Consider the following 18,608-nt stretch of genomic DNA (forward strand, 5'->3'; position numbering starts at 1 on the left):
CGACTAACGGTGGAGACAACGGCCGTGCGCACCGGAGCGCACCGCGCGTCTCCCCCAGGAACCTAGGGGGGAGAATACGGTCTGCAGGTCACGTGATCTGAACCAGTGGTCCAGGATGGGGCATCAGGGTCAGCCCTCAGGCACCCATCATGACTGGAACCGACTCCACCAGCTTGGGGGGGTGGGGTGGCTGCTTCAGGGTCCACGTTCAGGTGTGGGTTCAAACATGACGCGTCACCCCCCAGGATTATTCTGTTATGCAGGCCCACCGATATAAAACTACAGTATTTTATGCACTATAAGGCGCACCTTTAATGAATATCCTGTGTGAAAAAAGCACACATAAGGCACACCGGATTATAAAACGCATCTGAGACTCATCTTCAACGAATGGTCTATTTTAAAACTTTTTGTTAACATATATGAGGCACATTGGATTGTAAGAAATTGTGAAAATTAAAGGCTTTTAAGTGTGTCTTATAGTGCAGAAAATACTGTACTATACAGTCTAATATAGTACAGAAAAAGAAGAAGCTTATTTATGGAGCGCTGTTATTGGTTATATCCTAAAAAAAGTAATACGGATCAAAATGATAATAAATTACTGATAAATTTAGCTGATTTCATACATGTTAACGCAATCAGATTCTGATTATTGATTATCATCAAGTCAAAATGCCGGGCTATAGGTCCTCCTGTGTGTTTTGCAGATACACGCTGAGAATATGAAGTATGAACGAGTCTTTAGAAGTACAGAATGCTCATGTGCTCGCTGCAAGGATGGAGAGGTCATTCATCATCCCTCAGTTCTAGCCTCAAGCTGCGTATCTCAGCTTCTACAGTCTCGCTTTTCTTATGTTTGGTGACAGGCTGGACTCATCAAGTACAACTACAGGTTTAAGAAACTTGTAGAACATTTTATTTATTTGACAGTACTTCACTGGTACACAGAACTGAACTTTCCCTTTGTTTGAAAGAAAATAAGACCACAGATTAATCCAACATAAAGCAAATGTGAGAAAAGAGGAGTACAATCACAACAGCCGTATGCATAAAACGCTCGCACACACAAGACAAGTAAGGATTCACTTTGGATGAACAGTCACCTAAAGGCTGATGAATGCTGCTTTACTGTCAAAACGTCTGAGATCATCTTCCAGGAACTCTGACATGAAAACAGTTTCATCTTGTGTTGTTAACGTCCAGATCGTTTCAGACATTCAGCCCGGATTGGATTTTGGATTTGGCACTGACAAGTCAGACTCAGAACTACCGCTGCTTGCTGATTATGTAAGTGATTATTTGCTAACTATTATGTGCATGAAGCTGACTGCCCTCACCTGTAGCGTCTCAGACGTTCTATCCCTGCTCCACTCTCACATTTACAACAGAATCCTAACAAACATTTAGGTCAAAACCAATTATTTCTACAAATGAAATAAAATAAAACCCCGATTGAGGACATTCACACTTGATCCAAACAGACCCAAAAACTACTAGACTACAAAAATGCAGTTCAACCCCAAATGAAAGAAATAGGTCATACTAAACAGGAAGTATTTGGATGTTTCGATAAAACCTGACTTCTTGAGGTTGAGTTCTGTTTGCTCTGTTCTGTTCTGTTCACCACAGGTTGGTGTTAAGTTGTGCTACTTGACAACTGAATGCTGCAGCAGCTGCTCCGAGCTAACGCTAAATATCACAATCTAAAAGTGAAAGACCTTGTCGGTATTCAGTAAAAAGATGTAAACGGAGCTTAATTCTGATTTAGGGTTAATTTTCCATGGCAACAACGTAAATTTTAAATAATTCCAATGAGCTTTATTTAACCACAACTATCAAATACCCACTGATTTTCACCCAAACTGAGTGCTCCTTAAATATTGTGGCGTAACTGGTCTAACAGCCACTCAAGCATCTTCTTCTGGTTTCCTGTTGTCATTTGTTCTTCCACTGTTTGTGTCATTACTAGTGTTTTCTGAAGGTGTGTTTTTTGAAGCAGCTAACACAAAGGGCAGCATTCTTTACCAACGATGGCCTGAAGATTAATACTCTACATAACAGAACGAACATCACACAATAAAGTCCTTAAATGCAATTTAATAAAACATGAAATAAAAAGAAGACTTCACCATCACAGTGTTACACAGAAACACTGGCACAAAGGGTTTTCCAGAAAACACTGTGACCATCTGCTTACAGTGGATAACGTTCTTGAGGTAATCACCTTATGGATAAACAGACTGTTTTGGGTTCTTTACATTTACACTGGAAAATAATAAACGATAAAAACACTACATATCCTACGATTACTGTCTGCAGACACACTCACACTTATTATGTGGTATTTCCACGTGTACAGTAACACTAAAACCACAAAACAACGTTCAGATGGAGGCGTTACGACAGTGATGCTGTGGCTTACATTCACATGGTTTCTCTGAATGTGTGTGTGGGGGGTGTGTGTGTGCGTCCTCTGCTCCACAGATGGCGGCAAGATCTGGGGGGGGGGGTATGGAGGAAAAATGGAGGTGCAGTCCTCTCCTGAGGCAGAGGGGTGAGGGAGGACTTTTTGTTACGACAAACTCTCACACCTCTTCAGTAGTGAATCCGGAGGCCTGGGGTAGTAGCCGGTGGTGCAGGGCAGGTCAGGAGAGAACCTGGAGAACTTGTAATCCAGAGGGAGATCTAGAAACACACAGGAATCAATCTGAAGTCTTTAAACGCTTGTATTAAACAGAAATAACAAAACACTGAAGCTAGGGTCCTGGGACACATTAGTCATCGATCCGACGCTTGTTCAACATGTGCAGTATGTTCCACACTATAAGGCGCACTGCATTACAAAACGCATCTGAGAACTCATCTTCAATGAATGATCTATTTTAAAACTTTATTCACGTACAGCGGTACCTCTACTGAAGAACGTCTCTACATACGAAATGTTCTACTTACGAAACGCCTCAACAGGAAAATATTACCTCTAGTTACGAAAGAAATTTAGAGTTACGAAAGGTAAAAATACAGTATGGGCTGATACTCGCAGCTCCCACAGGTTCCTGAACGCAACATTCTTATAGCTGCTCTGCCATTGGCTATTATCTAGTATCCTTGCATCCCATTGGCTCAGAGGGACCTCTGTGTGGAGCTAGATAGGTGTCTATGCAGCGTCCTCGTCGTTCGGCCCTCGACCCATGAGGTGTTCTGATAGTTTTACGTAAATATATTAACTTTTAGAGTATTCACTATGGACCCCAAGAAAGTGACGGAGAAAAGAGGAAAAGAAAAGACGAAGAAAAGAGTTTTTTAGTCTGTACAAACAAAGCAAGAGATGATAGAAAAGCCTGAAAAAGGGATGTGTTTGGTTGATCTCACCAAAGAATATGGCCGTAATGCATCTACAATCACCACGTTATTAAAACTAAAGGAAGTTTAAGGAGTTTAAGGCGTCGCGTGGGTGGTTGGAGAAGTTCAGAAGGAGGACTGGAATTCACTCTGTTGTTCATGGGGGGGCAAGAGGGCATGAACCAAAGAGGGCAAAAAACAATGAGGACAGCAGTTAAAAGGTAAATGACCATCATTTTTATTCTTTACTCTGTTCTTTGTTTTTACGTTATGTACAACTCTCATTTATTGTGTAATAATCTAAGTGTAACATGTATTTGTTACATGTTTTGATGCATTTTTATGCTATAAAATATGTCTGAATTTTAGGGGTCTTGGAACGGATTAGGGCATTTGCATGGAAAACGCGTCTCTACTTACGTAATTTTCTACTTACGTAATTTCTTCCAGAACCAATTAATTTCGTAAGTAGAGGTACCACTGTATAAGGTACATTGGAATATAAGAGATTGAGAAAATTTAAGGCTTTTAGGTGCGCCTTATAGTACGGAAAATACTGTAATCTACCTCAGTGGAGCTTTCACCAGACTAGGAGGTGACCAGAGTTGCAGAAGACGAGCTCGTTGGCCACACGGAACTCTAACAGCCTCTCACCTTCAAGGTTTCACTCACCCAAAACCAAAGCTACCATGAATCCCTTGGTACCAAGAGGCTGAGGCACCAGTGGGACCATTAAAACCCCCACAGATGGAGTGTCGTGTTTGTATCTACTGCATCTCGCTTACTGAATTCTGAAGTTTGTCATAGGGAGCTTCTTTAACATCTTGGCACAGGCAAAAAACAGCGTGTTCAGGATCGTATTATATCAGGGTGAAAACTGGGAAACTGGGTAGTTGCTCCCAGTTAGCGCTCATGCTAACCCTGCTGCACATCTGTGTGGCCTTCAGTCCCTGCTTTGAACTTGTCTGCATTCAATTGAAGGAGATGGTGTTTGAAGTGGAGATGAAGATTTAAAAAAACACACAAAAAACCCAGATTGCTTTCTAGTGGTTTTTCTCAGTCATACATATTTTTCTCAGTCATACATGTGCACCATATGGATGCATTTACAGAAACACAATGGCAAACAAATTCACAAACGCTGCTGTCTGTAGTCTTCCTGCCATATAGTGTGAATTCATGATGTAAAGGTGTGGTTGTAGCTTCAGCACGCAGCAGCTGAAGCTCTGAACAGCTGAATAAGAGGGGATGTATAACAAGACTGCATTAGAAAGTAGTAGTGCTATAGTAGACTGTTTGCCATTTGTATGTGTGAATATGTCTGACAGGAGCTTTGATAGATGTGAGAGAAGCAGGGCAGCAGCTGGAGAGGTAAACTTGTCAGAGTAAACGTCGTAGGAACCACAGGATTGTTGTTCTTCCTCTCGTACCTGAATTTCTGCATGTCTGAATTTCATCACTGCTTTGAGTGTCGCCTTCATCTGGCAGTGACCCACACTGGAGCCTACTGTCAGAGGTTTGCACAACAAATTTAGAATAGTGTTATGTCAACAAACGGCTAATCCTTACGAAGGTTCACTGTTTATGACATGAATAAGATTCCGTAAGATAAGCAGCTTTAATTTGTCATTTACAACCAAACCATTATAAGATTAGTGTGGAGAGGTTGCTCCTAAATGAGGTCAGAACAGACTTGTTAAAATACCTTTTTGTTGTTTTAATGTCATGAATTGTTTTCATTGTTATATAAATTAGAAATTACCAGCTGATTGTTTAACCCATTGGCTACCAACTGATCTTCTTCTGTGGACTTTCTCCGACGCTCCGGACTTTTATCTGTGCTTTTTTTATTTTTTAAACCCATGATGCTTCACTCAGAGCAACACCGTGTTCGCTCGCGGGTGAACGCTGGCAGACACAAACTTTGTTTGATCATGAGCTGCTGCATCTTCTCCATCTTCCTCTGATTCTCCATCCCCTGTTCCGTAACTGGATGAGTCGTCATGACGATACATTAATGATTAGAACCTGATTTTCACTGATAAGCTCCACCAGACTGAAGCGCGCTGACACACTGGGTGTAGCCTCATTGCAGTGACGCTTCATGTTGAGTTTATTATGAGTGTGAAATGGGTGGTGAATAAGACACGACTGCTTGATCTTTCACATACCTGCTATGTGCTCCACGCTTGGGATGGCCATGGTGCTGTATTTGTGAATGCTGTGGGAGCACCAGGTCAGTTTGTGGACCTCCTCTTCCCCCCCTACGCTCCTGTGTACATCCACAAAGTAGGAGCCCCACTGCTTGGACACAGCAGAGGGAGCCTTCATGCCCTGCTCCTGTTCAGACACACAAGCATCGTACGACTGACTGTCAACATTCACTCTCAGACAAGTGCAGACCTGAAGGAAGGAGGGAGGAATTCTAGCCTCAGCACACAAATAATAGCGATAACCCTTTGAAACTGTTTGGGCCTGAGAGTGACATTTTTTGTTGCTTTTATGTGTTTCTCTCCCAATAAATCAGTCAGTTAAAAAGGCTAAATATGTGAAATTTTGCCAGTAATTTTCTTCCATCTTTATTTTCTAAATGCCTGTCATTGGAAGTGTATAGAATAACAGATTTTCACTGTGTTCACACAATACCTAAAATGGTCAAAAATGGGCCAGTTGACTCTCATTATAACCACATATCTTTCATATACTATAAGCATATATATATATATATATATATATATATATGATCTTCATTGTCTGCAGCAAGACACTGCCCCCACAATGACCCCATAACTCAGACACAGACCCACCGTCTGTGTTTACACCCCTGCAAAAACATGTTTTTCCATTCATCCAATAGTTGTAATATCTTTATCAGAAGTATTAAACTGCGCACTAACTTTTGAAAATATTCCATGTTTTGTGTTTTTCCCATTGGAAGAAAAACATGGTTCTAATAGCAAATTCCATATAAACATTTATAATAATAAAAAATATGTAATAAACTTTATATCTATGGTTAGATATAGGTCTGAAGTAATGGAAAAGATTTGATGCATTGAAAGAAAATAAAATTCTGTATTACATTTTTTTACAGTTTTGCGAGACGGCCCTTTAGTGACCCGGTTACGTAATGTGTGTATCCATTTTAATGGCTACAGCCATTTTAACACCCTCCCTTTAGCTGTAATCACTCACAGTACATCAATACATTCTACAGAGCAGTCTGATCTGATGAGCGGCGCTCGTCATGACAACAGGATGTGGTGTTTAAAAACGGAAGTGGGAGTAGTGATAGATCACTGCCTCAGCTTATTTACTAGGAAGGATCCAACGAGGTGATAATATATCTGTTATCATCAGGTTACCATGGAAACTTGAACCAAATAGCTTTGATTACAGGGTTAAGAGAAGGAAAAAAAGCAATGTGGGAGAGTTTTCTGAAAACACAGTTTTCTAAGTTGCTAAGAAGATGGTCCCAACTATTTATCTGCTTACGAAAAGCACTGCCTCCACACTGGACTGGGTGTTTCAGATAATGTTGATAATGAAAAGCGAGCTCGTGACAGGAAGAGGAAGTCCTCATCTGCATCGCGATTTCATCAGCAAATGGCCTGACGCCAGTCAGGAGCCGCAATGCACTTAGAAAATACGGCGATGCATAGAATGTTACAGGCATGCAGGAGTGTGGGCTCGCATTCATCCAGAAAGAGAGGAAGGAGCGCGCAGAGTTGGAGGTGGGGGTTGAGGATTGAAGGGTGGAGGTTGGGGCGGGCTAAATGGAAACAGCTGCTCCACTGAACTTACCTCAAACTTTCCCTTTTTCTCCAACGGCTCCACTTGGGCCTCATTGGACATCGCAGCGTTGCTTTTCGGGACGCCCTCCCCCTCCATTTCCTCCACGATCATCACCGTCTCCCACTTCCCAAAGCTGCTGGCGGGGAACATGTCCGACCTCATGCTATCTCCAAAATACACAACCTGCAGGATTAGGGGAAAAAAAAGGTGACATTATTAATATTATTATCATCATTTTAGTTAAACCGACATTGTCTCTTAGCAGCAACACCCCCCCTCCTCTCCCCACATACAGGAAGAAGAACACCAGACATGATGAATCTGCAAAACTCCTCAACTCCTTACGTCCTCCACGTGTGGAAAGAGAAGCAAGCTGAGGCAGGCTCCACCAACACGCATTCCTAATCTGAACTCCAGGTGCACGTCACTCGGAGTTTTCTATCGGATTTCACTGGTTCTTATTCCCCTTGAATGCGGCAGGAAATGGAGAGAAGAGCGCTCAGGATTGTGGAATAGATAATTTTTCAACATTTTTCTTTACAACTGTAATGGAAACAATTCAACTTGCTGCCTCCGTTGTGTTTTTATCTCACCTAAACTGCTCAGGACCGCTCCTCAGGACACTTTTCCCACCATACGTATCTGAAAGCAGAATATTGTTTCTTCCATAGGGAGTGTTTGTTCCGTGCAACTCGCTCATGTAATAAAATGCTCACTCTCTTAGCCGATTTCAGCTAAACTGTGTGGAGGGATGAGACACAGGGATGCACTCTTCTGGGTGGGTCATCTATAGATTTAATCCTCTCATCAGGCGTGATATTCAGGGAGGAAAGGGGATGAAAATTAGATCAAAACCTTGACCTTGGAAAAACTAGGTCAAGGTCAAATGTTCACTTTTATAGTGTGCCCTCGCGCATTTTATTGGCTGACGGCATCTGCAACTGCGCTCCGTTCCGTGAGTCTCGGACTTCCGTGAGACACAAAAGTGCTTTAAACAGTCTATCAGAGTGTTTTAAAGGTAAACAGATAGAAGGTGGTTTAATATCAGGACGGGGAGGGTTCAGAAACGTTTAAATTACCGTAAATAATAAGATGAATAGTTTGTCGCTCTATCGTGGAATTCATTATTCGCGTGTGGTTCCTGCAACGCATTAACCACGAGGAACAACGGCGCACTGTAGACCTGTTTAGGTACACGTCTCTGAAACCTAAAATGTTGAATTCAGGGGTGTCGCGGGATGTTGCAGTCTCTGACTGCCTGGTTAATACATGTTAACAGTTTAGTGAAGCGTGTCTTTTAAGGGATGGAAGGATAAAAAGATTGTTCACCAAATGAGTTAACAACAAGAAATGAACACACGCAGCAGTACAGCAGGAGTGTGTGGTCAAACGTTTGCTGCCTCATTCTCACAGCACGAGGCTAATATGTCTGACGAGACAATATCTCATCGTAATGAAATCCGAGGATGTCAACCGTCCACTCAGGCTCACTATTGTGCACGTGGACGAGCTATCCAGTGAAAACCATGGGCTCTAGGATCAGCTGAAATCATTAGGCTGATGCAAAGTTTCACGCAAAGCTGCGTCATGCTAACGGTTTGTGTGCATCGGTAATGAGAAGGACAGATGTCTTTGGTATGTCGGACTAAATCCAAACACGTGACTGGAGTCAGAGGCCTTAAAGATGTGAGGCATTCCAGTAGCCGGACCATGTGTCCACCCCCCTCCCCTCACAGAACCATGCTGCGTGTCAGGCCAGCCCTTGTAAACAAACAGGCGGTCTAATGGGGGCTGCAGGAATCACATTTCCTCCAGAGTTTCCCAGAAATTCCCACAGTTGATCTTTGTATCCCAAAATGCACTGCGCCTCTCAGCGTGCAGCAGCGCTGCAGTCCGAGTCATGGGACCACTAGAGAGTCAGAGTGGATGGATCCACATAAGTGAGCCTGAGCTCTTGGTGTGGGAAAGCATGAAGACATCAATCAGTCAAATCAAACCAGGAAGCTGCAGCTACAAACATGCAGGACGCTTGTTGGCTGCTAACGCTACTGGTACCTCGCAGGAGGAAGCAGACATGTCTCTGTGTAAGTCAGAAGTGAACCCCTTAGAGTAGCAGGCTGACCTGACCTGGAGCAGTCTAACGGTCGTTCACTGCGAAGTTGAAAATACAAACTTCTTGAAATGTTGTTTGAAGACAACAACCCCGGAGTCGGTGAACGCAGCCTGACTTTCTCGTCCCCAATTCAGTGCCTGGATCAAATGGTCTAACTATAACCATACTGCAAACACTACAGACACTTCACTCTACCCATGCCTAACTAGGCCTGTTTATTTATGCCTTTCTATTTGTATATTCTTCATTGGTTGGTTATTACTCTATTTGGTGTTTGTACTACTTTCTGTGTTCTTTTTCTGTGTTTTTGTGTACTCACTGTACTGTGTGTAGTGCGATGGAGAAGTTAATTTCCCTGATGGAACCTCCTTAAGGGATCAATAGAGTTCTACTCTACTCTATAAAGACACTCTACCCGTCTCTCTCTCTGATCCTGTCCTTATCTTCCTTTCATTTCTTTTCCACCAACCGGTCAAGGCGGATGGCCGCCCAAAAGACTCTGGGTCCTGCCCGGAGTTTCTTCCTCAATGAGGGACTTTTTCCCCTCCGCTGTTGCTTATGTTTGCTGTGGATTTTTCACTTGGGTGTTTCTGTCTGTTAAAGTACTTTTAAATGTCTGCTGATGTGGTGAAGTGCTATATAAAGAAAGATTGATTGATTGAGACTTGACTGAGAGTTTATTCATGGGACGTGTTAGTGGTGTTAGTATTTAGAACAGTGTTCATGCTCTTCATACATACATCATACATCTTCCTGAGCACTGCTTAGGTGCCCATGAGCAAGACACCGTCCCCTTTATAACTTGCTCATATGGTGCCGCTCTGCCTCTCATCTGTATACTTACAGACCCCGTGTGTGTGTGTGTGTGTGTGTGTGTGTGTGTGTGTGTGTGTGTGTGTGTGTGTGTGTGTGTACCAATTACTACCTGTACAAATTATGATCAAGTACCTTCAGTTAAATAAAACACGGGTTCTTCATCTTCCGGGTTAATTAAACTATGCGTCAATCATTCCAGGGAGGATTCATGTTACACTGGTTGGTCTGGGTGTTTTTGCTAATAGGATTACACGAAAAGAATAGATACTGCAGCAACTGCGGTGAGGGTAACTGGCAGGACAGGCGGAAACACTGCAAACCCTCAGGACAACGACACACACCCACACACACATTTACCCAACGGTGTGATGGAAAGAATTGCGAGATTTCCTTTTAATTATTGTTGTCTGACTCATAAAAACAACCCTGATTTGTTAGAATGATCAGAAATTACGTCTTAATACCTGTGATCGTGTCCCATCAGCCACACCTGACCTCACTGTGCTGAGAAATCCTCTCCCCTGAATGTCTGACCCACCTGTGTTCAGTCCCGTCAGGCCACAGAGAGGAGAAGTGAAAACACAGAAGACCTCCGGTCGACCCGGAGGCTTTAAAGCAGCTCTAAGTGCAGGTTGACACTGAATTCCAGGAGAGCTTTCTCCACGTGGCTGAGAACAGAGGGGGCTTTTAGCACCGGCTCGGGGGGTGAGGGGTGGGGTGTATGCTGACGACGAGTGCTGATGACTGGACCTACGGCCGGGCTGATGCAGCTCAGGTGGGCGCTCTACCTCGTCCCATAAAAAAACAGAGTGTTTAAAAATGATATCAAAAGTACAACCTGATGCGAACACATTTAAGGGTGCGCCCTGGCACATCAACGCCCGTGACTTCACCTCATCGGGGGAGTTTTGGAAGCAGTCAAGTGATTCCGTACGCGCATTCTATTGGCTGACGGTATCAGGAAGTACGCTCCGTTCCGTGAGTCTTGACTGCCGTGAGACACAAAAGTGCTTCAAACAGTCTATCAGAGTGTTTTAAAGGTCATACAGATAGAAGGTGGTTTAATGTCAGTGTGGGGGGGGTTCAGAAACGTTTAAATTACCGTAAATAATAAGATAAATAGTTTGTCACTCCATCGCGGAATTTGTTATTCGTGTGTGGTTCATTGTGCGTGAACATTGTTGGCTGTCTATCTGTAAATCCCTTTGAAATGTCTTCAGACGTGACTAAGCGCTATATAAATAAAAGTTGATTGATTGATGGTTCCTGGAACGCATTAACCACGAGGAACGAGGATGTACTTTAAATAATGTCTTCCCTCCATTTAGTAGTATTGAGGTTTCATTGCCATCTGTCTGCTCACTTATTTATTAAAACAAACTTGAGGAAATAATAACCTTAGTAGATAGATTTGCAGCATTGGTAGAAGTTTAAACCCAAAGTTTCAACAACCCAACAAAAAAAAAGCTGTAAGCCAAATAGCTTTCACTAAACTCTCTAATATGAGGGGTTTTTTTGTGGCTGGCTTGAATTCAGACTACTGTGGGTAAAAAAACCATTCTGTACTTTTCTCAGCCACTCTGGCCTGGTCCAAGTACCTTCTAATCATTAGTGTTATGAAGGTTCCTTTCATAAATAAAGATGATAAAAACATTTTTAGGAAGTAAATTAATGCAATGAAGCCCTGAAAAATCAGAAAATTCAGAGAATTTAATAATGTTCATTTACTCTCCAAGATTTTGATATTTCCAAGATACTTCCTGAAGGAATGAGGTAAAAAAACAAAAAAGTTTTCCTCTACAGCGGTACCTCTACTTACCAAATGAACTGGTTCCGGAAGAAATTTGGTAAGTAGAGACGCGTTTTCCATGCAAATGCCCTAATCCGTTCCAAGCCCCAAAAATTCACACAAAATGTTTTATAAAGCATAAAAATGCATCAAAACATGTAACAAATACATGTTACGACTAGATTATTACACAATAAATGAGAGTTGTGTATAATGTAAAAAACAAAGAATAGAGTAAAGAATAATAATGACAGTCATTTACCTTTTACCTGCTGCCCCCATTGTTTTTTGCCCTCTTTGGTTCATGCCCTCTTGCCCCACCAAGTGAATTCCAGTCCTCCTTCTGAACTTCTCCAACCACCCACACGACGCCTTAAACTCCTTAAACTTCCTTTTGTTTTAATAACGTGGTGATTGTAGATGCATTACGCTTTTAACACGTCAGGAGCTGCGTTCCTTCCTCCATCACACCAGCGTGAACCTACCTGAGCTCAGCTCCAGTGGAACACACGTTTCTTTCAGGTTCTCCCAGCAACTGGAGCTCCAGTAACACACAGGTGTGTGTGTGTGTGTGTGTGTGTATGTGTGTGTGTGTGTGTGAAGAAGGTGTCCTACCTTAGGCTCTGGTTTCCCCGTCATGGTCTTGAGGAGCTCGTGGAGGTGCAGCCAGTTACCCTGGGAGTACCAGCCCGGTCTGTCAAGCGACGGCAGCCCCTCGCTGTCCTCCATGTCGCTGACTGGAGTAGAGAGGAAAGAGGGTCACACACACCACAGCTAACTACCACATAACCAGTCGAAGCTGGTCGGCTGAACAACAACGCAGCACTCAGTAGGCGACTCACAGGGACACAGACATCAGGTTGTGATTGTGTGGGAAACACACGGTTAAATTCACTGATGATAAAAGAACGGGAGCAAACCCCCAAAATCAGAATGGTTGCATTAAAAATGAAAGCTAACGTAACTTTAACCCATTAAATGTAACAATAGCATTCATTTAATAGGGACACCAACTATTTTTAGAGACCCTTTCTGCCACAACCCCCGCTGAGCAGCGTAACACCAACACCCCATAGATTCAGATTTCACATCATGTGAAGATAACTCGGTAAATCTCAGAGTCAGTGAACAGTTTGCTCTGATGTCAGACTTTGGTGTCACCTGCAGCGTTTGTTCCTTCTTTTCTCCACATCTCTGTGAACTTCTGAACCCACAATGCATTTCTGTTCATGGAGACTAAAGACAACTCAGGTCAGGTTGAAAGTTAGAGCAGTAATGTAGACTATTGACTAGCGGCAGGAAAACTGTCACTACCTGCTGTTAGTTCTTATTTTATTAATTATTGGAGGGGTCGTCCTCCTGTAGGAACTAAATGATGTAGGAACCAATGTTGGAGGGTTACGTTTCTGCCCAGAACCATTAACAGTTTTGAACTCTGAATGTTTTTCTAGTTGATGTTAACTGTGGTCGAGTTAACCGAGTTAACTTAATAGAAATCAAACAGTCATCAACCATAAAGGGGCGTGTCTGACTTTTTATGACCAGGAAGTGACATCTATGTCAGTGTGGTGGAACACCTCAGTGGATTAATACACCCCCCAGGACAAACTTCATTCAGCAGAGGTAGAGATGTTAAAGTTACATTACAGTACTAGAAGACTTTATTATTATGGTATGTTTTAATGTTCTGTCGTGTTTCTGGTCAGTCTTAGTGAATAGAACTTTCGTATTTAGAGTAGTAATGACATTTATATGACCTCAAATGGAGATCAGAGATTGAAATTTAATTAGAAACAACTTACGAACAATTCAACTTAGGAAAAACCTCTCGGGCACCAACAGTGTTCATAGGTTGAGGACGACCTGTGTTATAAATGAGGAGTATGTCCTGTCCATACAAAGAGCTGTTAACTCATACTTCGTTCCAGCGAGGCTGAGCGGAGGATGGGAAATCCAGGCTGTGAGTGAAAACAGAGCAGCGGTGACAGAGTTCAGATCCAGCCATGCCCTTCTGTTCTCACTACAGCCTCTCTTTGCACCGTCAGGCAGGAACACGTCCAAAACTTCACATTTACCCTTCACATGTAATGTATCCATGCATTAAGCCACGCTTCCAACCAAGTTCATAAGTAATGACTTGCGGGTTTACCATGTAGCCAACACGTTTTATGCTTGAATAAAATATGTATGTGTAATATAAAGTATGAAAGTCTGTCATTGGAATGAATCCACAAAAGTTTAATGACTGGCGGGGGGGTTAAAGCTGTTTTTAGAATTCCAGAACATTACACCCTCCAGGGAAAAGAGCAAAGGGATCATCTGGCTTGTTACCAATAAACAGTTCAAAAACCATCATCCATGGTGGTGTGGGGGGGTGGGGGTGAATTGGTGTGCATGACATTGGTAACTTGCATGTTAGTAAAGGCACAATTAATGCTGAACCATATGTTCAGGTTTTGGATCAGACAATGCTGTAGTAGCTGAAGTAGACGTTTACAGGGAAGGCCTTGATTATTCCACAATCAAATTGTGCAGGGCTACAGAGTAAAATGGTCTGAGCGCACCAATACTTAATGTGCTGAGGATTAAAGATTGATTTTACCTCATTTTGAAGAAAAAGAACAAACTTTCAGATTCACGTGAGAAGTACTATTATATTAGCATTGTGTGACTTCAGTTTATAAAACCACGAAGGGCAGAGAAAGAGACCTGTTCTACATTCCTCCTGAGGATGGATGGAGACTCGCTCACAGGTGTGACAGGTGAGCCTTAACTAGAACAGGAGCTCTGCGAGGAACGTTATTATTCACATTGTTCACGTCCGACTTCGTACAGTCTTCCTTCTTGACGTCTGCAAATATTTTCAGATGACACTGCCTTCCTGAGCCTGATTTGTCAGGGGGATGACAGAGTATTTAAGAAGTTAAGAATAAGAATTGGCTTTAAGAATTAGCTCTTTCATTAGGTTCACTTTTTACAACTCAATGTAAATAATTGATTTTAGGAGGAGAAAACAAACGCTCTTCCCAGCGGTCATCAAAAATCAGCCAACAGGAGGCTCTTAAATGTGCAGGTGTGCATTTTTATAATGAGCATTTCATTTAACAAGAGTCTGTCGCAGTTTCCATTATAATCGTTATTTTTATTATTATTATTATTGTATTATATGTTGAGTTTGTTGTGTTTGTAATGGAAAAAAAGGTCCATGTCCGTTTTAATTTCCCCACTTGGGGATCAATAAAATGATCTATCTCTCTATCCATCTAGAGAGCAGAGAGTAGAGTAGAACTTTATTGATCCCTTAGGAGGTTCCGTCAGGGAAATTAACTTCAGTCGCAAACAACACAGTGAGTACACAAAAACACAGAAAAAGCACACATAAAGCACCAGCACTTAGAAAGTAGTACCAACACCAAATAGAAAGAGTAATAAATAACCCTTCTAGAACATACAAATAGAAAAGCATGAATAGGTATAGAAATAAAAGGGCATAAATAAACAGGCCTACTTAGGCATGGGTAGAGTGGAGTGTCTATAGTGTTTGCATCTAACGATTATTCATCACAAGCAGCTGATTGGTGTTTATGACAGTGCTTATAGATGCTCATAAAAATGGATTAGATTACTCAGACAGCATTCAGTAGCAGCCGTCAGCCTGAGGCACTTTTCACCTCCTTTCAGTAATTTAATTCAACCCACAAGACAAGAACATCTGAAGGTTGTAGATTATTCTGTCTGCTCTGAAGTTACCTCTGGGGTTTATCTTAAAGAAAGGACTTAGTTCAGTAAATTTATTGTACTTTCTTCTTCTTCTTTTCCTTTCGGCTTTTCCCTTCAGGAAGTCAATTTCATATTTACTATCAGTAAAAGATGGAAGAATTTTCAACCATTTCATGGAGCTAACAATGAATATCTATAGTTAACAACAGCCGTAGATCCAGTCAAGGTGAAGAATCTTTAACTGTCAAGTGAATCTGGGCTTCATCGGAGGAGAATGTTTATGTTTATAATGTATCAATGAATGTAACTGATCTAACTATTGAAGAAATCAACAGATGAGATCAGTCATGAAACACGGTGATCGATTGGAGACGATGAAGAGAGCTCCAACAAAGTCATTGTCTGGAACCTTGTGCGAAAACTGGTGGACTTTTGTTGTGGAACCTTAAGACAGAATAAATATTTAATTGGCTGAAAATTTACTAAATAATTAAGTATTATATATAGTGTGAGTTAAACAATTTAAATAAGTGGATTTGACAGATAGCTCTGTGGCCCCTGAGGGTGTATAATCAGAATAAAAGAAACTGAAAATAGAATAACACGTGATGATTCAAACTACAGGAGGAGATCTCTATCCAGATTACACAAGAGGAGCACGTGATGATTCATTCCTTCTTCTTTTTCGCCAACGTGGCAAAACTTAAGAGTGTGAGCAAGAGAGAGAGACATACACACGCAGAGAGAGAGAGACAGAGAGAGAGAGATTTGATTTTTAACATCACATTTATTCATAAAAATCAAATTAAAAAAATAATCACGTCACAAAATCCAAAAGAGATTCACGTAAAGAGTATTTTTAATAGTACTATGCGTTTTCTGAACAAAGAAACATCTAACCTTTTAACATTTATCCAAAAAAATTTTTTAAATATTTTTTTTAAAAAACAGACAAAATTACTTATTTCCTTTTTTTTTTTTCAATCTATAAAACTCTTTCTCTGTAAAATCTGGTTCACCACTTCCTGTTTTACTCTTCAAATAAAAGCCGACGCTATCCAGAAACATGTTGAGTTACAGGAAAAAAATTTTCTGCTTTTGCCCTCGAACCTTTTGTGTCTTGCAAGAATTTTTTTTAATCTTTTGCGGATCAGTTTTGTCACGGCCTCTTTCAGACTGATGTCATTTTCATTCTCAGAGCCATCAGGAGGTGCCTCAGGTGTTTGGGGTTTTTTTTTTTTAGCAATTTTCTTCGCTTTATTCATTCTTGTGTTAGAGAGAAGGAGAGACACGGAAACAGAGAGCGAGAGAATTCGACCTTCCATCCTTATGACCTCCCATGCTTCTTTCAGCACACACCTGCGTGAGCGTCCAGCCCCCAGGTGTTGGGCTCCTGATGGCTGAGGTAGAGAAGGAACCGAGGTGCTGACAGGTGAATAAACCATGATGGCAGCTCAACATAGCAAACACATGTTTGAAATGTTCACCTTCAAATTAGATCCCAGCTAGCCTGATCTCAGTTCTCTGATATGCAATTTCCTCCGGGATTAATAAAGTATCTATCTATCTATCTATCTATTACTAACCTAATAAAGTATATACGACACTGTAAAAGTTTATAGTTAGTGCCCCGGTTATTGGACGAGTGTCTGAGATCCCTTCTTCCTCCTCCACACAATGTTTTAGCTTTACAAACTGTTTTGAATGTGGTTTGTGACGGGTAACGATGAGGGGGTTCTGGCTTCTGGTGTCAATTCAACCCCCGGTGTCCCAGCTGCGACAGGATTCATCTGGTCTGTGGACCATCACTGTTACATTTCTGTCTTGATGGCAGCAGAAATTACAATAAAGGGGACAAAACACAACCGCGTCGCTCTTCTCTTTACATTTGGATTGTACTCTGTTTGAAAAGTGAGTTAAACATACTTTGAGTGAACCAGTGCACTGAACTTTAGGGCACACGGTCTGGATTACTTCACAGGCCCATGTAAGATTTATTAAATAAGCACTGAAGCGTTTTAGACTCACCGAGGGTCCTGAAGGGCCTCTGCTGAGGCACCAGGGAGAAGAATCCTGGCTTCAGGGCATTTGTGATGATGACATCAAACAGCTCTTCAAAATCCTTCCTGAAACAGCCAAAAATACAAGATCAGCCTGAAGCCGCTGCGTGGAGAACAATGCCTGGACCGCATCCAGATACAAATACTTGAGTGAGGCAGTCTCTGTGTATGATGAAGGACATGGAGTAATAAACAGTGTACACACAGGGAAGGGTTAGATGAATACAGTAAACACTTTCAGAGGGCTGTATACACTCCCACAGATACAGCTATGAGGTGACAGAGAGCATGCTGGGAGCTGGACAGTTGGTGTATGTTAGAAGAATCTCTCCACACCCGTCCATATACGATCAGAAGCCAACGCAGCCTCACAAAACAGGAAGGACATCCTCACGTACGAATGAGTCTGATGTGGGATGATGTGTATGTTAGTGTTATTGGACACTAAAATTCCTTATTTAAAGGATGATAACAACATTATGGTCTGTATGACTATGGTTTAATTGTGGTTGAATTGTGATTGCAATTAAAATGTAGTACTCGAGAATGACTTCCAGTCAAATTAAACCTTGCTCATAATTTCCCTACGGAGATCAATAAAGTTAATCTTAATCTTAAAGGGAAAAAAAGCATTTGAATGGTAATTATTGTGAATTTGATGTTAAGCAGACCGTAACTTTATATTTTGCTGTGGCATTGTTTTGATAATCTGGAATGTCACAAGATTTATTCCCCTCTAGTGCTGCCTTCATTTTTCAATAAAGATCTTTTTTTTAATGTTAGAGTCTGACCGATGCACAAAGCACATCCTAAAGGTTCTCAACGGACTGGACTCCAATCCGTGTGTGAAAACGATGTTCCGTGCTCTCTGAACCCGTCTTCAACAAACTGAACCCGATGAATCCTGGTGTTGTCGTCTTGGAATATGTCCACGCGATCAGGAGAGAGAAAACCCATTGCTGGAAAAACC

The 18,608-nt window shown here is 41.8% G+C and overlaps 1 protein-coding gene and 1 long non-coding RNA gene across 2 annotated transcripts in view; one reads left to right on the forward strand and one right to left on the reverse strand.

Moving 5' to 3' along the window:
- Positions 1-896: 896 nt before the first annotated feature.
- The window catches only part of nt5dc1 (5'-nucleotidase domain containing 1), a 54,286-nt gene continuing 36,574 nt past the window's right edge, over positions 897-18,608 (reverse strand). The window contains exons 8-12 of the mRNA XM_068343313.1: positions 17,607-17,704; positions 12,474-12,595; positions 7,150-7,323; positions 5,517-5,685; positions 897-2,688 (exon numbers count right to left, since the gene is read on the reverse strand). Coding sequence (XP_068199414.1) covers positions 2,576-2,688; positions 5,517-5,685; positions 7,150-7,323; positions 12,474-12,595; positions 17,607-17,704 — 676 coding nt within the window. The 3' untranslated portion in view covers positions 897-2,575. The remainder of the gene's footprint in view (positions 2,689-5,516; positions 5,686-7,149; positions 7,324-12,473; positions 12,596-17,606; positions 17,705-18,608) is intronic.
- On the forward strand, positions 7,214-7,868 carry LOC137613858 (uncharacterized). Its single transcript, XR_011039000.1, has 2 exons — positions 7,214-7,347; positions 7,436-7,868. It is a non-coding gene; the product is annotated as an uncharacterized lncRNA (long non-coding RNA).

The sequence above is a fragment of the Antennarius striatus genome, chromosome 19 (assembly GCF_040054535.1).
Source record: "Antennarius striatus isolate MH-2024 chromosome 19, ASM4005453v1, whole genome shotgun sequence".
Lineage (NCBI taxonomy): Eukaryota > Metazoa > Chordata > Actinopteri > Lophiiformes > Antennariidae > Antennarius > Antennarius striatus.